Raw genomic sequence first — 20,497 nt, 5'->3', positions numbered from 1 at the left:
CCCTGTGTCTCTGTGGATTGCCAACGAAGTCCACGGGGATGCACACAGGTGCATGGGCTTCCACAAACAGATCCAGTTGCACGACTGGGGCCAAAATAAAGTTATTCTTTCTCCCAAGATTTAAGCTAACTTTTAATTAGCATGCCAAAAACAAAAAAGGAAAACATATTCAATAGCAATATCTTTCACACTTAGTGAGAAAAATTAACAGGTTTTGTCTCCATCTTAATAAGGAATTGTTTCATTAAATTACTTAATAGAATTAATAGTTTAATTAAAATAATTTAGCTGAACAGCGTTAAAGCTTTCAAATTTTCAAAACTTGCTTCTGAGTTTTTCTAGCTTATTGTGGATTTCTGGATAAATTAAGAAACTTTGTAAATCCTATTTATGAATCAGATTAAAGTATATTTCAGGAAAAATGTATTAAAAATTCATGGGTTAAAAATATCCCTTGATCTATTACTATTAAATTCCACAGAAAAGACTGCTAGCATTTAATGAACACTGTCAACTAGCTATTTAAGCATAAAATTTGAACTACTATAAAATTATTCTAATACAGACTCATTCTTGTTAAAATACGGTGTTTTTTTTTTTTAAACCAAATCCACCTATTCCCTTACCAAGAAAATATACTCTAAATTCAGTTTATATAAGACCTACAGTTTGGGCTCTATAGCGGAAGAACAACAGCTCTTCTTGCTGATTAATTAATGAACTGTGACCACAGCTAAGATGACTTAACTGATTGCATATCTGGCCAACTGTGCCACATCACCACATGGAGGGGGTGGGGAGGAGGTATTTCTTCAACCATCTGATTAGTTTGTGCTCTGAAATATTACAATTATAGTCCTTGTAAATGGTAGCCTAGCTAGAGTAACTATCGGGTCTAGTGTTATTCATGTACTTTTCTAATCCTGTTTTAAATCTCAATGAACTATTTTCCTCAACTGACATCCTGCATAGGTGTTACTAAAGTCATTTATGTGTTGCTTAAAAGTATTTTTAAACTCTAATGAATGTTTGGGGGGAAAAAAGAAATTTGACAGTGAAATATTCATATAACTTAAAAGGGTATTAATAGAATGTAAAAAATTATATAATATTACAAAGAAATAAATTACTTTTTAAATAAGAAAACTTGTTTTTCATTTTATCAACTAGGTTTAGAAAAATCCCGAGGGTCTTCTATATCTGCTTATGCCTTCACAAAACATTACAATTAACGTTTTGCTACAGGAGAAACAATGGTGAAGTCCTATTATCAACAAAGTAATTGGAACAATAAATTTTCCTTCTCAAAGACATCTAAATAGTTGTAAGGCTTCCATTACCACAGAATCGAGCATTTCTTAAGTACTTACAAATAAACAATCAGTCTCTTTCCTTCTTACTTCTCAGTCAGTAGGAGAAATAGCTCATGTGTATTGTGACAAAAAGTTCCTCCTCTGCCTTGGTGGGTCCTGCGCTTATTGGCAGATTTGCTCGCCTCAGAGGTTCATGGCAGCCCTCAGTTTGGCCATTTTCATGGCTCAAATCTGCCGTTCACTCAGTTAGCCTCATCACTGGCCAGCACGGGGAAAGAAGAAGAACAATCCACGCAGTCTCTGCTGATCCACCTAGTGGATCGGAGAAACAGGCCAGAGACCTTCCCTTCTGGTGAAACCCACAGTCCAGTTCAACTCCTCCGGTATCAAATAGGGAGTTGGCGGGATGGGGGGAACCCAGGACCGCACTCTACTCCGGGTTCCAGCCCAGGGCTCTGTGGGTTGCAGCTGTCCACAGTGGCTCCTGTAACAGCTGCGTGACAGCTACAACTCCCTGGACTACTTCCCCATGGCCTCCTCCCAACACCCTCTTTATTCTCACCACAGGACTTTCTCCTGATGTCTGATAATGCTTGTACTTCTCAGTCTTCCAGTAGTACACCTTCTCACTCTCAGCCTCTTGCGCTTCTTGCTCCCAGCTCCTTGCACGCACGCCACAAACTCCAGTGAGCTCCTTTTTAAACCCAAGTGCCCTGATTAGCCTGACTGTCTTAATTAATTCTGGAAGCTTCTTGAGTGGCTGCAGGTGTTCTAATCAGCCTGTCTGCCTTAATTGTTTCCAGAAAGTTCCTGATTGTTCTGGAACCTTCCCTGTTACCTTACCCAGTGAAAAGGGACCTACTTAACCTGGGGCTAATATATCTGTCTTCTATCACTCTCCTGTAGCCATCTGGCCTGACCCTGTCACAGTATATAGAGGTTATTGAGCAAAAGCTAAGTCAAAGAGAAAAGTTTTCAACTTCATTCTGTACATTGTATGGTTACTGTATTTCATTATATGTGAATCACAATTCAAAATGTTTATCTGAGATGGTCTACACCAGCACCTTACCCATCAAGAAGATTCATTGTTGTTGATGTGACTTCAGCAAACAGAACAATCTTGCCAAGCTTCTTTGTTTGCAGATTCTGTTGATATGTCTGCAGGCTGAAGTGTTCAGATGAGAAGCCTCCCACAGTGACGACTGGTATGAGAGATGGCATTATCTCAATTTCCGGCTTGTAAGAGGAGACAAACTTAAGGGTCATTTTGCTGGATTTTATTAATCCTTCAACATCTACTTTTTTTCCAAGCCACTTCAGAAAAGCAATATGATTTTCCTGTGCAGAGGAAAATGAGAGAAATATGCACAACTGCACATTAATGCACACACACTTTCTTCTGAGAATGTTTATATCAAAAGCGTCACTCCTACAGGAGTACGGAAAAACTAGCTTACATTTTCTAGGCTTTCCCTCCCTAGGATCAGCCTGATTGCCCTGGTCTGGCGCCTGCTTGTCACTTCCTTGACCTGCAACCCAACCCCCTTTGCAGCTTCCTGGCCTCTGCTGATGACTCTGTGCAGACATTCTTTGCCTCACCCACTCAAGTATGGAACCAATCTAAAACACATGGATACTCCCACACTGAGTGGGCGATTTGGCACCCTAACCACTTAGGCTTCTGTGCTACAGGTCATATGACCCAGAGTTATGACAGACTTTACTGAGAACGTTGCAACAACTTAGTAAAAAGCATTTCCATAATGGTGAACGATTCCTCAATAGAAGGCTGGAAGAAGAGGTTGTGACTACTGATAAGTTTGGACCTAAATCTTGCTAAATCCAACCTGGGTAAGGCCTTATTTGAACTGGCCAGGGTAACTGGAGGGGGTAACTTTGAGCAGGGGATTGGACTAGACGACCTCCTGAGGTCTCTTCCAACCCTGATACTCTATGATTCTATGAACTAAGGAATTAGCTAAAACAGATTAACAAAGAAGCCAGCAAGACATTATAAAAGCATTTGCCTAATTAAGAGAATTCTATTCTCAGTGTACAGAAGGCACTTACCATTCTGCTCTGTTGTCACAGCTCATGACGCTGTTTATATAGATTTGTGAATTAAAATTTTTTCAAACAGGACACAAGTAGTATAAAGTATAAGCACACACTCATCCCAGAGCCTCCTGTATGTTCAGCTTTCTTCCTTTTGTTACAGAGCTTTAGAAATGTGAAATAAATTATACTGAAGACAAAATTAAGGAGATGGGTGATTGGGACCAATTGGGTCCTGTGAGATATCCTGAAACAGCAACTCCACATTAATAAAACTTTTTGGATTTATCTAATGCTATTGTAGAGGAATTTATATGAAATGTTTTCCCATCTCTTTAAAACATCTACTATTATTAAACAGCCAAAGAAAAGAAGATGCTGGGACTTTTCCAAATCTAGGCCAAGTACAAGGAGCAAAAAGTCAGTCACCTACACACACAAAAAACAGTCTTTTTGCTGTATTTTTCTCCACTCATTTTATTAAATATGAATCTAAACTGGAGTAGATATCTATTAATCAGCTAGGAACAGAAGATAAAATGGAAGTAGCTATATCACAGGTAAACCAGTCGGCAACATACTGAAGCGAAGGCAGGAAAGGAAGTAAAAGCTACTGATTAAAGAAAATGGTAACTTGTAAGCAATTTTCCAAGTGTTCAAATCCTCTATACATAACACATTTCTGGTGCACCAGGGAAAGGAGGAGGTACAGATCTGAAACTTGTGGACAAATGACTCCCCAAGACATTAAATAATGAGCATAATAACCCAATTTATACAAATGAGCAGATTCAAAACTAAGCCTACTTACTTGTTCAGTCCCAGCAAACTCTCCTGTCATGCTATCCATCCTGAGACAGAAGAATTAACACTGAGAAAAATCACACGCTATTTACTAACAAAAATGCTTAAGTATTTGTTTTTCTTGCTCTGATCTTTTCTAAACGGAAAGCGCTTGCAAAGTTAGCAAGTTTAAAAGCACACAGATCTGTCGTAACTAGGTATGTATAGAGGTGACAGATATCAATCTCTAGGTACCTTTGCAAACCCCATTACGGCAGTATTTCAGTGCCTCAAACATTTATTAAGTTATCTTCACAGCACCTTTCTGAGCTAAAACTGAACTCCGATTGGCCTGAGACCCAGTCCAGAGTCTTAACTGCAGGACAATCAATACATGTCTGGCTATGACACATGCTTACTTCCCACTAATTCTTCTCCCAAGGAATTAATCTAACATTCCAAATACCACCGTCTATTTAAAAAAATAATAGTGGATCCGTTTCCACGCTCAAGCTATGGAATTTCTTCCCCAAAATTTACATCTGCTCAAATCTCAGGATGGACCATTCTTTCCTGTGCAAGCTACAGCTTTTTCTATATTAAAGTCATGATTTTGAAGTCCATTATCTTGAAATCCTATACTGCAAGAAAAATTTGAGTTTATTCTATGCAGTAAGGAAAATTTGTTTCCCCAATGGGACTCAGCACTAGCTTCTAGCCACAAAAGGTCTTGAGACAACAGGCTTTAAATAGTGACATGTTTAGGTCCAGAAATGCTACTTTGTCATTTTTAGATTTTTGTAGCTCCTCTAAACTCTGCCCACTGAGCTTCAAGACAACGAAGGCACCTGACTTTACAGATGGAAGAATACAAAAACAGTTCCCATAATGTTTTTCAAACTCTCTCAAATGCTTAGCTTTTGCATATACACAAATAATGAGGAAGTGGCATAAAAGTTTTTAGCAGTGCTTCTTCGGGCTGATCTTTGTGATGCACTTATGACTTCACTTAAAGTAATATGTAGTACTCCCAAACTCCTGCTGATAAAGTCTTTATATGCCATTACCATGGGTTACATGTAGTAACCTATTATCTGTTACTAATACTTAGCTTTAATTTCTTACAAACAGATGTAATTTTAGATCGCATTCTAGACATCTGTCAAGGCTGATTCCCCACTCTGGCACTTTGAGTGCAGAAGGTGGGGGCCTGCAAGGATGCTAAAAATTAATACTGGCCACTCCAGGCTTGTATTAAACTCCCAAGGTTACAACTTTTGTATGACCTTGGATGGGAAGATGCTGCTACCACCTAAATGCAAAACCCCTTTGAGAACCCAGGAAAGCACACTTGGGAATTCCTTCCTGTGGGGTACCCTCGAGCCCTTTCACCCCCACCCCTCAATGGAAGGCCTGAGAAAGAAAAACAAAGGAATTCAGCTGTTGCCACCAGCTAATTAAACAACATGTGCACAAACCTCTTAGGACAGTTCTTAAAAAAGATTCATTTTATTAAAAACAAAAAAAGAAAATACATCTGGAAACTCAGGCTGCTGCTAGATTTAAAAAGCCACTTATAAGGATTAAGCATCAAAAATAGTTTTCTTGAGGTCCAGCTTAAAGGTTACCAGCAAAACAAAAGCACCTGGGGTTAGCACAGAGGAATCCACAAGCCATAAAGAAATAAAAAGAGATAAACCTAACAGTGTCTTCCTAGACATTTCCTGATCTACTTACATATCTGAGATTTCAAATGAGTACTTTCTAGGTATGATACTGATGATTTTTCATACCTAGCCCCAAGCTTCTTACAGCATAGTTGCTTCCTGTCTGCTTCTCCCCGAGAACACGGACAGACAAAGGGGAAGTTTTTTCTCAATTTTAAAAAGTTCTAGCCTTCCCATTGGCTTTTGGTCAGGTGCCCACTCCCTTCCTTTTACCTGTGCAGAGCAGGGAGACTTTTTAACCCTTTACAGGTAAAGAAAGTAGAGAACAGCTACTAAGAGGGATTTTATAGCTAACTGGCTGGCTGGATGTCCATAAAAGAGAACTACCCCCCACCCCTTCCATTTATCACAAAATCCAAGGAAAATATTCACCTTAATATAAGTATCAAAATCACAACTCAGAAAAAATATTTCCAACTCACACTGAGCAAGGGTGTATAGGGTTAGACCTTAAATTCTTAACATACTTACAGTACAATTACATTTCTAGCTAGCTACTCAAAGTGACTGATATTAGTTGCCATAAATCCCTGCACACTTTTCATAGTATCTCAATCTTTACAAAAAAGAATCCTTGAATTTACACAGCTGCAACAGCATATTACTCCATGTACTCCACAGAATATGTATGTGACCCTCAAGAACCTCCTAATGCCGAGACAAGGAGGTGCATAGGGGTTACAGAAATCTCTTGAGTCTAGCATTTATATTCAAACTCAAAGAGTATCATGTGAGGTCTTCAATAAAAGCCTGTGTCACTCTGATCATCAATATCACGAAATGTATGTACAGATAGTATGTAAGGAGTTATGCAAATGTACTGAAAATATGTTGGTAAAGTCTGTGTTTAGGGACTGGGTCACCAGCAAAGGTGAAAAACAGGTTCTGTCAGGCAAGAAATGTTTATCTATCTGGCTGTTTAGATGTAAATTAAGTATTATATAGTTCACAGTGGGTCACCACTCACCAGTCTAAACCGAATACACATGAAATATTTTGTGTACTTCAAACAAAGAAACTAACAGGAAGAAAAGAAACCAGTGTGAGCGTGGGGGGAATCCTATCTTTCTGTGCTCTTCAAAAGGTTTGCTCTACTATTTTTGGGAGACAATGACGACATCCTATCACGTTTCACCGAAAAAGTAAATGGACAGCTAGTTTACTGCATGAAAATGGGGTCTCAACCAGGCCAGAGGACTTTGGCTGAGATAAGTTTCTTTAGACAGAAGGTTAACCTGTTAGTTAAGTCGAGTCTGTAGAAAGCACCTTATGATTCTGTAATCTATGTAACCATTTGTTTTGAGTACTCTTACCCACTATCACTTAAATCTCTATTCTTGTTTTCACTGTAAATATATCTAAATGCTGCAGTATTAAGCAAAGTGCAGATCCTGCACTGAATCTTACAAGCTGGTGTGTACTGTTCCTTTGGGAAGAGCAAGCCTGGTAATGCTGTGAGTGTTCAGTGGATACAGGGCTAGACACTATAGGAAATGGCTGGAAGGCTCAGGGGATTGGTTTATATCTATCCCTAGCGTTACAGGTGGAGCGAGGCCTGGAAAGTAGCACTTGTGCTCCCAGAAACTAGTGGTTTCAGGGAGTTGATCCACATCAAGCACAGACAAGACTACTTCATGCTAAGATTAGGTAGTGGTGAAGTGCCTCACAACCCTGGGTACCCCCAGGGAGCACCACACTGTCATACACTTTCTACCTATTTGAAGAGAGTGTATTCAAGGTATTTTTTCATAATTTCTAGGTTATTTTTTAAAACCAGGCTCACTGTTTAAAACTACATGCAGCAATTCTAAAGTCACAACTGTTCTAATTTATCTTCTCATCCACGCACACAAACCTCTTAAATTATAGAGCTGACTGTTCATAACGTGCTGTTGCTTATTTTGTCACATATATAGAGCAAAACAGGATTGAAACGTTTGCTTTCAAATATAACACAATCTTTTGGAAGTTTTGTAAAGAGAAGCAATAAGCTTTAGCCACTTTTTCGGCCTACTGACTATAGTCAAAAGGCAAACGTATCTCCAGAGATGTATACCATTCCGTAGCAGCCACTGGTGGCCATTTAAATGAAAGGTATTGGTTCTATTATTGAAATATCTGAACTTACATTCCTCTGGGACCAGATCAGATGTGCTGTGTAAAGCATGAAATTGTGGGACAATGTAAGATACTACTTAAAATTCCTTGCAAACACTTACATTGAACTGCAGTTCATGATGGAAGGACTCCAAAACATGTACTTGCAGATCTACATGTTAAATGAGCACGTATGCAATAAACAGCAGTTGCATATATTATATATATATATATATATACACACACACACACACACACACATATTTTCTCCAATTAACACATTTGGACACAAACAGCTACCGCTACTTGCACATGCCATCAAACCAAAATTCTATTTACCTCCTAATTTGGAAGCAGACACTTGGCAAACACCTTGTTAAATGCTCTGTTAAACATACAGGTAGACGATATCTTTACACAGATACCAACTCATCCGAAAGTTGGTAGAACATCTCCCAACAAGGTAGCAGATTAGGCAGAAAGAATTTAAATTGAAGGCAATATTAAATTCTGTTCCTACACACACACACAAAAAAAATCACATTTGATATTTACATTCTCAAAAGTAAAGTCTCCTTTCCCTCTTCTTGCTTAAAATAAAGTTGATAAGAGGGAAAAGATGGGAAGTTCAACAATTCCACCGTATAAACTTATGACAAGAATCCTAACCAGGTCTTCACAGTTCCAGACTCTCTGAGCCAGCCAACTACAAGAATTAACCCCCCCCCACCATCAAAATTATTTATACAATTAAAAATGTGTGTTGTTTTATAGGTTAATACTGTACAAAATAGTAATCAGAAGTATGAAGGTAAAGATAAACCATTCAACAAATTTCAAACACCTGATTTTTCTGGATAACTAATGAATATCCTTTCAAAATGTTACCTTTTAAAAAGTCAGTTTAAGGATGTAGTAATATAGATTGATGAAACAACCTAAAATGATAACACAGTGATAAAGAGACTCATAAATAATTGAATATTTGATAACAGTATATATTACTATATAAAAAAACTTTGGGGGAAGTAGTTAGGGTAACATAGCTGACACAAATCACGAAAGCTTAGAAATGGACAGTTGAGCCACCTAAGAGTACTCTCAACCTCTTCACTCATAAGCACACACCTTACCATTACGATTGTGTACAGACAGGTAGTTAAAGGGGGAGATGGAAGGCTGACATCCCTGGGGGAAAAAGGAGCAGAGTTAAGATTGCAGTGGTAATTGTGAGTGTGCGGCAGGAGGAATAAAAGGTGGTTTAACTTTTCATTTCCACACTTTTGAGACTTTGTGTCAGGTCTGCTGTATGTGCAGCAACTCTAATTTCTTCATAATGGAGTTTTCTGTGTATTAATTTCCTAGGTTTCTTTTCAATGCCTGTAGGATGTTGGGACTGAACAAGGAGGAAAGGGAGAGACACAAGAAGGACAGAAATGCAGCTGCATGTGAACCCTTTTCTGTTGTAGGATAAAATGATAGAAAATTATAGCTTCTGAGCAACAAAGTTTTATATGCACTTTATGTGAAAGTTTTATGTGGGCCCCATGAACCAATGAGACTTATGCAACAGCACATACAAACTTCAAGTTATAATGGCTTTAAAAGCTCCTAAAACTAAGATTTTTTTAAAGTACCTGTTGGAACCAGATATAGTTGGGAGCCACTCCTTCTACCAAGTTGTACGAAGCTATAGACAATTTTTAAAAACAATATCCATTGTCAAAGGAATGTAGGACTGTCAAGGCAAAATTTCAGACAGAAACACACACATACAGCTACCTAATAAAAATTTATGAGGAGAAACCAAACAAAAAACTACACAAGATTCAAACGTCACAAAAATGAACAGAAATTTCACATCAACTGGCCACCTATATTTGGAAAAAAAACAGGAAGTTAGGTTTGTGTTCTAACATAGATTTCAAATATGGCATAAATTTCTAACTGTTGAACTACCAGATGCCTCAATAATATGCATATAATAAATCATGTTAGCTGCTGCTTCATGGTAAGCAAAGCCAGGTATCCACTTCATGAACTACCTATACCATATAGCTATGGTATGCCATAAGCCTTTCCAAAGGACCTAAGTGGCAAGTCAATGTCTTGATTTCACAACTAATGATTTCTGTTTCTTTTTCAGAGAGCATATCTGCTTCTAATTTGATATTTGCTTCACTGTATCTTTCAACATGGTCTCTCTCTCTCATGCTGAAATGCTCATTTCCCAGAAAACACAGGTATTGACCTTAGACTGAACAGATTTCTGAAACTGGTCTCATATCACATACGCATACTTGCCTCATTGTAAATAACTAGATTACCTGTGCTACAGTCAAAACAATACAGTTGCCAGGCAACTAGTTACGCATGAGTCAGAAAATCAATAAGATGAAATGTGATGCGTTTGTGGATAATTTATAAGCTTTATAAACACAGTTTATACATTATATAAAACAGAGGTTCCAGGGTGGATTTGATTTAAATTAAATTGATTTAAATCATGATTTAAATTACTAGTCAGGAAGACTCGATTTAATCACGGGTTTCTACATAAAAATGTATTCTTGTTGGTTGTTATAACCTTAATACATATTCTTCACAACTCAGAGATAGATGTAGGTTTCATTTTTAGAAGGTACACACTATACATTTTTAAACAGTGATTTATTTTGAAAACTTTTCAGATTAGTTTTACAGCTATATCAGAAAATGAATGATTGTTTGGTTATTTCATTTACCAAAGGTAATTGAAGCAGATATTTATGAAGTCATTGGGAGGTGAACTATCATTAATATTTGGAGCATTTTCTTGCCAGGCTGTGTTGGGAGGACATCACCACCAGACAGACATTTAAAGTGTTTTATTTAACTAAAACAACAACGTTATGTATTCTGTATTTTTTTCTTCAACAGCAAACATAATATTTTAAAAAAAGCATATGAATTTTTGAATTTAGTTAAACATTCAAGATTTTTTAAATCAGGTTTGTTTTTGTTAAAATTCTTTTTAACTAAAATAGTTAATGAAATTTTTTTTTAAAAGCAAACAAAAATTAAATCGACTATGTCAGCCAGGTCAACATGAGAAACTTAAAATATTGGCTTCTGCAGCTAACTCAGTCATCTTCACCTTTATTTTCCTGTTTGTTCATAATCTGGAAAAGAAAAATAAGCTTTCCTGCTTTTTCAGGTCCCAAATGATTTCTCAATTTGGAATGAATTAACCCAAAGGAAGAAAATATTCTTTCTACACCGGCAGAAGAATCAAAGAATCACAGAATACCAGGGTTGGAAGGGACCTCTAGAGGTCATCTAGTCCAACCCCCTGCTCAAAGCAGGACCGATCCCCAATTAAATCATCCCAGCTAGGGCTTTGTCAAGCCTGACCTTAAAAACTTCTAAGGAAGGAGATTCCACCACCTCCCTAGGTAACGCATTCCAGTGTTTCACCATCCTCCTAGTGAAAAAGTTTTTTCTAATATCCAACCTAAATCTCCCCCACTGCAACTTGAGACCATTACTCCTTGTTCTGTCATCTGCGATCACTGAGAATAGTCTAGACCCATCCTCTTTGGAACCCCCTTTCAGGTAGATGAAAGCAGCTATCAAATCCCCCCCACCTATTCTTCTCTTCCGTAGACTAAACATCCCCCGTTCCGTCAGCCTCTCCTCATAACTCATGTGTTCCAGTCCCCTAATCATTTTTGTTGCCCTCCGCTGGACGTTTTCCAGTTTTTCCACATCCTTCTTGTAGTGTGGGGCCCAAAACTGGACACAGTATTCCAGATGAGGCCTCCCCAGTGTCGAATAGAGGGGAATGATCACGTCCCTTGTTCTGCTGGCAATGCCCCTACTTATACATCCCAAAATGCCATTGGCCTTCTTGGCAACAAGGGCACGCTGTTGGACTCATATCCAGCTTCTCATCCACTGTAACTCCTAGGTCCTTTTCTGCAGAACTGCTGCCTAGCCATTCGGTCCCTAGTCTGTAGCAGTGCATTGGATTCTTCCGTCCTAAGTGCAGGACTCTGCACTTGTCCTTGTTGAACCTCATCAGATTTCTTTTGGCCCAATCCTCCAATTTGTCTAGGGCCCTCTGTATCTTATCCCTACCCTCCAGCGTATCTACCTCTCCTCCCAGTTTAGTGTCATCTGCAAAATTGCTGAGGGTGCAATCCACACCATCCTCCAGATCATTTATGAAGATATTGAACAAAACCGGCCCCAGGACCGACCCTTGGGGCACTCCACTTGATACCGGCTGCCAACTAGGCATGGAGCCATTGATCACTACCCGTTGAGCCCCACAATCTAGCCAGCTTCCTATCCACCTTATAGTCCATTCATCCAGCCCATACTTCTCCAACTTGCTGGCAAGAATACTGTGGGAGACGGTGTCAAAAGTTTTGCTAAAGTCAAGGAACAACACGTCCACTGCTTTCCCTTCATCCACAGAGCCAGTTATCTCGTCATAGAAGGCAATTAGATTAGTCAGGCATGACTTGCCCTTGGTGAATCTATGCTGACTGTTCCTGATCACTTTCCTCTCCTCTTAGTGCTTCAGAATTGATTCCTTGAGGACCTGCTCCATGATTTTTCCAGGGACTGAGGTGAGACTGACTGGCCTGTAGTTCCCAGGATCCTCCTTCTTCCCTTTTTTAAAGATGGGCACTACATTAGCCTTTTTCCAGTCATCCGGGACTTCCCCCAATCGCCAGCTACTGCTGTTAAAGAAGCTGTTAAGAAGCTACTGCTGTTAAAAGTGAGAGTATCACTTCAACAGTCTCTGAGATATCTTTGAGCTATAATGTATCTTCATTAAAACTAACTTTAAATAAAATGCTTTTTGAGAAAAAACCTTTCCAAAAAAATCCAATTTTTTTTTTTAAATAATTGATTTTTATCCACCCTGAGAGGTTCTCACAACAAATTTTATTGTGGCCTCAGAGTGTGGCCACCAACTCTTGCTGGTGGCTGCTCTCACAATTTTTCCTACAATACCTAATTAACTTTAGGAAAAACAGATAAATTTGCACTTATACGCATCCAAATTATTGATATTTATGTAGGTTTTTTCGCAGACTCAATGATAAAAAATAATGTATAGTTGTCTCTATTCTTTACTGGACCTAAACAGAATAGAAACACAAATAAAGTGCTTTGCACATTCTTGTCTTTTTTTGTTGTTGTTTCTTTTGCTATTTTGGCTGCTTTTTTAAAAATAAAACTTGCTAGCTAATAAGTCTGCTGTAGCAAAAAGTAATATTTGTATGTGTGTTAATATCACTTTTAACAGCAGACTTACTGAGCCCTGGTAAGCCAGGAGACAAACTGTTGTATCAACCAGGCAAAGTACTAACAAGCTTCAACAGGACTTCATTTTCAAAGTGGAAACCTCTTTACCAAGCTGCTGCTGCACGCTCTGTAGCTTTCTCCCAGCCTCTCAACTCCTCCCCCCTCCCTCCTGTTTCCTGTCCTTTCAGACTCCCAACAGCCAGTGCTCCTAATTCTAATAATTACAAGCAACATCTAAAGACCACACAAATTAAGTCCTGGATGGGGAGGAGAGGAGGGAGACAAGCCAAAGGTCAGCATCTGCAGCCAGAATCCAGGGCCAGAGCTTGAAGCCCCATGACCGGAGTCTGCTGCCTGCCACTTCAGGGCTGAAGCCCGAAGCCTTAGCCTCACCACACCCAGGAAGATGGGGAACTCACTAGCTGCCTCCTTCTACGACGTTTGTGGCTCCAGAGGGGGGCAGGGCCTAATGCCCGCTGGTGACCCTGAAGGAGGAGCCATTGCTTTCTCCCTTCCCAACCCCCAGTCACTGCCCAGGAAGCTGTGGCCGCAAGAAAAGCCCCCGACGGCCACATGTGGCAACATTTGAGAAATGATGATATAAAATAACCCAGGCAAATATTTCTATTCTTATGGAACTCAGTGAGAAAAAACAGACTTACCCATTTCCTTAAATGTTTTAGTTTTTAAACTAAACCTCACTGAAACAGTTATAATTCACCATGTAAAAAGTGCCAACTGTACTCTCCAGATACACATCTCCTCTTTAGTGCTCTAATACAGATGTCTACCTTGTATGTGACCCTCTAAATTCAACCTTAATCCCTATTTAAAGGCATTCCTACACCCAAAATCAGTTTTTTCAGTTCACATCAAATGAGTTTCAACTGTAATGGGTACAACTCAATAAGGCTACTTTTACACCCCATGTTTTGTAAAGTGGCTTACAATTTAACAGAAGTCAGTTAAGAACAAACAGGTGAAGGAAATCTAAACAAACACGTACAAAATGGAACTAATAAACCCCCCCCAAATCCATTTCGTGCCCACTGGTTTACAAAAAATGCTGGGAAGTTGGCACATTCTGGTCTTGAAAAAACCCTACTCAACATCTATTAGCCTGAGGTTAAGACTACTGGGCTGGGGAAAAGGGCACCTGTGTCACTATCCCCTCCCCCAAAACCCACACCATCTGCAAGTCAAAGGAATAAAACAGCTGTGTTACTGTATTTCATGTAACACTATCAACTTCCTTTTAAAGCCCTTTTTAAAAATGTAATTTGCTGTGCTGCATTTTTGTAGCACTTTCACCCACCACTTCCAGGTTCCCAATGATGATAGTAAATGTCAGTGTTGAACTACTTCACTGCTTACTAAAGTATGTTTTAAAAAAAGCAGCATATTATGAAGATCTACACCAGCAACTCCCAAAAAGTGGGACACACTTGGACTACTGAGGGGGGAGAGTGGCATCACGGATGATGTGTAAATTAAAATGGGTAGATCTTTTACAAGACATGGTGAGGATGAAGGGTGTGAGACTGGTTTCTTTCTCCTGAAAGGGGAAAAGGGGAGACTCAGCTTTAAAAAAGCTGGGAAATGGTGAACTAGGAGAACCCTGTTGAAACTCTACAGCCCCTATATAAATTTATTTTTCCTCTTGTAATTCAATAGGTTTCCACTGGCTTGCAGGAATGACATGGGAGCCCTCCAATGGCTAGTTTAACACATTTAGGTTTGCATGGATATTAAGCCAAAATAGTGTTGTCTAGTGAATAAAGTGTGTGCCTTTATATTTGAGAAGTATTGATTGAGCATACCATATATTGTGTAAGACTGTATATTTATTACAATTTTTAACTGCTTGTGAAGACTGCACAGGGAAAAAGCAGGAGTAGCTTAGAGGAGAGTATGAATGAGCCATTTCTAGTGTAGCTATTTTTATAGACATCACACCTTCATATGGTTAAACTGTTTTTTTCCCCTACCTTGGCTATTTCCACATGTGAAGTATTTGGTTAAGGTATCACCTTTTTATATTTTCATTTTAGAAAAGGAGTAAGAATTCATCTATAATAGCCTTGATGGGGGGGAAATTAATAAAAAACTACAGGCTACAGGATTTGAGCTCAATACCTTTAAAATACAAAAAACATGCATGCACACACACATACTTTATCCACTACATTACACAGTGCTTTTGCTTAACAGCCACACAAATTTAAAGGTGTTAAATTAGCCACCCGAGGGCTCCTATATCATCCCCTGAATCCAACAGAAACAAACCAGCGTCCGATATGGCAGCAAGGGAGATTGGTGCCAGCCAAGAAAAGGCGATGGCAACTCTAGCCCAGAACACTGGCCCCACAGGCAGCCAGCAGCAGAAAAAGTCCACTGCTGGCACACGAGGTCAAGGTTTTGGCAGCTGTCTTTGGCCAAGGAGATGCCTGATGCACTGATGCCACATAGGTTTTAATTTCCTGTAAAGAAGGTACACTGTCATCCTGTTTAGGCAAAAAATGTATCATAAAACAACCTTAAAACCAGGTTCTTTAAAAGCATGTTTCATACTGAGCCAGAATAGACAAGCCTAGATACTTTTTTTAATTTTAAAGCCAAAATGGCACTAAAAATCTTGCTATTAATATACAGGAGATGTAGAAGCTATACACAATTCTATCATCCTCATCCCTTTTCATAGAATCATAGAATATCAGAGTTGGAAGGGACCTCTAGAGGTCATCTAGTCCAACCCCCTGCCCAGAGCAGGACCAATCCCCAACTAAACCATCCCAGCCAGGGCTTTGTCAAGCCTGACCTTAAAAACTTCTAAGGAAGGGGATTCCACCACTTCCCTAGGTAACACATTCCACCCTCCTAGTGAAAAAGTTTTTTCTAATATCCAACCTAAATCTCCCCCACTGCAACCTGAGACCATTACTCCTTGTTCTGTCATCTGCTATCACTGAGAACAGTCTAGATCCATCCACTTTGGCTCCATCTTTCAGGTAGTTAAAAGCAGCAATCAAATCCCCCCTCATTCTTCTCTTCCGTAAACAATCCCAGTTCCCTCAGCCTCTCCTCATAATTCATGTGTTCCAGACCCGTAATCATCCCTGTTGCCCTTCGCTGGACTCTCTCCAGTTTTTCCACATCCTTCTTTTGGAGTGGGGCCCAGAACTGGACACAGTACTCCAGATGAGGCCTCACCAGTGTCCAATAGAGGGGAACGATCACGTCCCTCGATCTGCTGGCAATGCCCCTACTTATACATCCCAAAATGCCATTGGCCTTCTTGGCAACAAGGGCACACTGTTGGACTCATATCCAGCTTCTTGTCCACTGTCACCCCTAGGTCCTTCTCTGCAGAACTGCTGCCTAGCCATTCGGTCCCTAGTCTGTAGCGGTGCGTTGGATTCTTCCGTCCTAAGTGCAGGACTCTGCACTTGTCCTTGTTGAACCTCATCAGATTTCTTTTGGCCCAATCCTCCAATTTGTCTAGGGCCCTCTATATCCTATCCCTACCCTCCAGCGTATCTACCACTCCTCCCAGTTTAGTGTCATCCGCAAACTTGCTGAGGGTGCAATCCACACCATCCTCCAGATCATTAATGAAAATATTGAACAAAACCGGCCCCAGGACCGACCCTTGGGGCACTCCACTAGATACCGGCTGCCAACTAGACATGGAGCCATTGATCACTTTTGCATGTTAGTAAAGTAAATAACTATCCATGTCTATAATACCTTCCATTGAAGTATTGTAAAATACTTCATACACAATATAAATTTAGCCTCACAGCCACCGTTTCCATTTATCAAGTGGGAAAACTGCGCTAAAAAGGTACAAGTATTGCTATATCCTGACCCTCACTTTATAAAAGAAGAAGGGTCAGACACAGTAACAACTTCATGACGACAGCAGGTGGCACGCAGCAAGAAGCGTCAGGACTGCTGATTAGCTGAGGAAGGGAGAAGAAATAGAGGCCCTCTTCAGTTCGTCTGGAGGTAAAAAAAAGTTCTGAATCAAGCACCCTTAACTCTAAGGAATAGTAAAAGGAGACAGGCTAGGCCACCTGTGACCTCCCCATTCCACAGAAATTTCTGTGGAATGGAGGAAGGAAAGTTACTCTTCCCATCTGTTTCTCTGCGGAGGGAAGTACTGGCAAGTAAAGTGAGAGCAGCCACCTTTTACTTGCCCAGTGAGAGACAGTAAGGCTGTTCCAAAGCTGTGAATAAATCTCAAATCTCCTGGCTCCTGTTTGTGAGGCAAAGGCCTCTCTCTCTCTCTCTAATCAAATAACCAAGCATTAAAAGATAACTGCTGGACTGATTTTAATGCTGCCTTCCTTCCTCCTATTGTATGAAGTTTAAGGAGTGAGGGAAGGTCCCCCACTGTACCTGATGTTAGGAGCCCCAATCCCTCTTTCCCCAATTTCCTTTGGGGATATTTGCCCCTGAACCCTCTTCCAACTTCTGTTTACCATACCCTTTCTGTAATGAGTTCCTGCACAAGACACCTGCTGCATCTGTTACCTATTAAGATGTAACATTTCTGACCTAACTCCTTTCTCTGTCTCTACTCCTTTCTCTTTCTCTCCCCAAACAGCTGGGTAGAAGGCAAAAACAAAAAAAACAAAAACTCCACCCAACCTGGCAGAGTGGGAAAAATTCCTTCCCTGCTCCACAGGAACAAGGCAACTACGACAATGCTCACTGCTGATCATCAAAACCCAGTCCTACTCTGATCCCATGGGTGGGCAGGTGGGTGATGCCAACCCAAGGTAGAAAGAGAATTCTTACCGAGGCATATGGGATATAAATACTCCCCACCCGTGGGTACATGTGCTAAGATGACACCCCCACCCCTGCATCTGGTCCTGCCTCTTTCCTTTATTCCCCCCGCTCCCCGGCTTTGTTCAGGTCAGTACCCTTTTCCTCTTTCTCACAATTCCTTTAAGTGCAGCTCCTTAATGTATACAAGAAAGAGGTTATTATCCTACCTCTTCCTTTCCAGTGTACTAAGAATAAATACCTACCATTTGAAAAAAGGCCAAACATGAAGAATTTATTATTAAGAGGCACAAAAATTAATGAATTCATGGCATATTAAGCTGAAAAGGTTCTTTGTTATTGTTTAGACAGAGAAATATAAGTAATAGAAATCAAGGTCCTTGTAAGGGCTAATTTTTTAAGTTGGAGAAATACACTGATTTTATAATGTCTGGAACACTGAGTTTTCTAAACAGAAAATATGACAGTCATTAAAATGAAAGCACAGAAGAGATAACACAGCACCATCCAACCTTGTAAGGTGTATTTTGTCTTACTTTTCTCCCTCAGCTACATTAGAATAGTCTGGAAGCAATCTTCTTGGCAGCTGCTTTCATCAACAAACTGTTTATTGTAAGAAAGTGGCTAGGTCAAAGGCTAAACATCATCCTGAACTGAAAGCATACCTTAAAAAAATTAATACCGTACATGCATAATAAAACAGCATGTTATGTATAAAAGAGAACCATACTCAATTCTGAAAGGCCAAAAGTCTATTTGAACAAGAACTCCTGTATCTGAATGAGCAAAATTTGCTAATTTGCTCTTATGATGATTTTGAGGACTACCCAAAAATGGCTGCTTTTATCAAAAAATATTTGTATAAAAAGGCAATATACAATCTATGTTTTACTCTCTAACAGGCAACATAATTTTATTTAGATATTTTAGAATATTATAGTTAATTAATACTGAATGAGAAGTCAGTTTCTCACTAACATATAATGAAGGGATTTTCAGGAATACAATATGAAGTCAACATCAATTTGTGTTATTTATGGAGTTCTAAATACAGATTTAAGTCCGACATTTTTTCCATATAAAAGCTATCTTAATGCAGAGTTAACTAAATAAGGTATCATACACGGTATCATACATAAAGTATGGATATTTAATCCTTTGTCAAGCAAACAAAGTCAGTTTCAAATCTTGTTTGAAAAGTTTTAATTACAGCTGCACAAGTTCAGCTGTTGGTAAATCTCCTTTTCTCCCAGCATTCATAAATCTCTTGTAAAGATTTATCCTAGGCTTGAATGTGATATGCAAAGTTTTAGACCAAGAGCAATTTTTTTGAAACAAATTATGAACATATTTTTCATTTGGACAATCTTTAAATACATGAACAAAAATAAGTGAGAGAAGAACGAGATACTGCATGTCCAGGTAACTCTGTTTAGTGCCTTAGACAAGTAACACATTCATACTACTACTTTAACTGAAAGGAAAGATAATTAAAGGAATTTAAGAATTAATGCGCAAACCTCATTCAGCAGTTCCCACCTATGTATTTCAGGAACTAACTAGTAGAGGATTGTCTATCCTGCATACTCTACAAGTGCGGTGATACCACAGAGCACGATGTGATGAATAAAGGTAAATCTATTGCAGTAGATTTTAAAACTTATTTTTATTGGAAAGATATGAAGGATAAGAACAACTGTAGTCTACCTTGCAAAGAATTCCACTACATGGCATCTAATAATCCAAAAATAAGGAATTAATGGAAACAACAACAACAGATCATTAACTACAGAGGGGCTAGCAGACATTACTGTACCATGAAAACAAGAAGCCCATTTACAAGAAGCTCCATAACTTCTAATTATTCTTTTTTGCTTAAGTATTAACCAACTCTTTAGCAGTAACACCTATGTAGTAGTAAGAGTGAAGCTGTTATTTTCTGAAGAGTAACTCTACTGCAAAACAAATGTATGTGCATACACACATCACACCCAAAAATATATGAAGAACACATAGGGAATAAAGAAAAAAGCACACAAACCTTCCAAACTTGTAAATTGATCACTAAGTGTTTTTGCTACACTTTAAAAGTAAAGAATTGTGGAAGAATTTGATTAGTATGCTTTTTTTAAATAACATTGTTAAGATAAAAATATAAAGCAATTAATACAGCATACAGATACCTTAAATATCTCACTTAAAGTAAGCAGTACTGCATACAGATACAGAATGGGAATTTTTTCCCCCAGTTAATATGGCCAATAAATCAGATATGATACGATCAGCTCTGTTAAAATAAATTAATAGTATTATGGTACTTTTATTTACAGCAAGAATGAGCAAAAAGGTTTCTTATTAAAGATAAAATTGTCTGTTGAAAGTCTGGGAAACAGTGACAGAATTAGTAAAACAACTAAAAGCTTA

General features: G+C 39.0%; 1 protein-coding gene across 4 annotated transcripts in view; it reads right to left on the bottom strand.

The window, feature by feature from the left end:
* Window positions 1-20,497, bottom strand: part of HLCS (holocarboxylase synthetase) — a 215,779-nt gene that overhangs the window by 143,943 nt on the left and 51,339 nt on the right. For all 4 annotated transcript variants that reach the window (XM_077818620.1, XM_077818630.1, XM_077818637.1 and 1 more), the window contains exon 6: window positions 2,386-2,654. In XM_077818620.1, the coding sequence (XP_077674746.1) occupies window positions 2,386-2,654 (269 nt within the window). The remainder of the gene's footprint in view (window positions 1-2,385; window positions 2,655-20,497) is intronic.

The sequence above is a fragment of the Eretmochelys imbricata genome, chromosome 1 (genome assembly GCF_965152235.1).
Source record: "Eretmochelys imbricata isolate rEreImb1 chromosome 1, rEreImb1.hap1, whole genome shotgun sequence".
Classification (NCBI taxonomy): Eukaryota; Metazoa; Chordata; order Testudines; family Cheloniidae; genus Eretmochelys; species Eretmochelys imbricata.
Note: the sequence above shows the minus strand (reverse complement) of the source record. Positions and strands in the feature narration are given on the sequence as shown.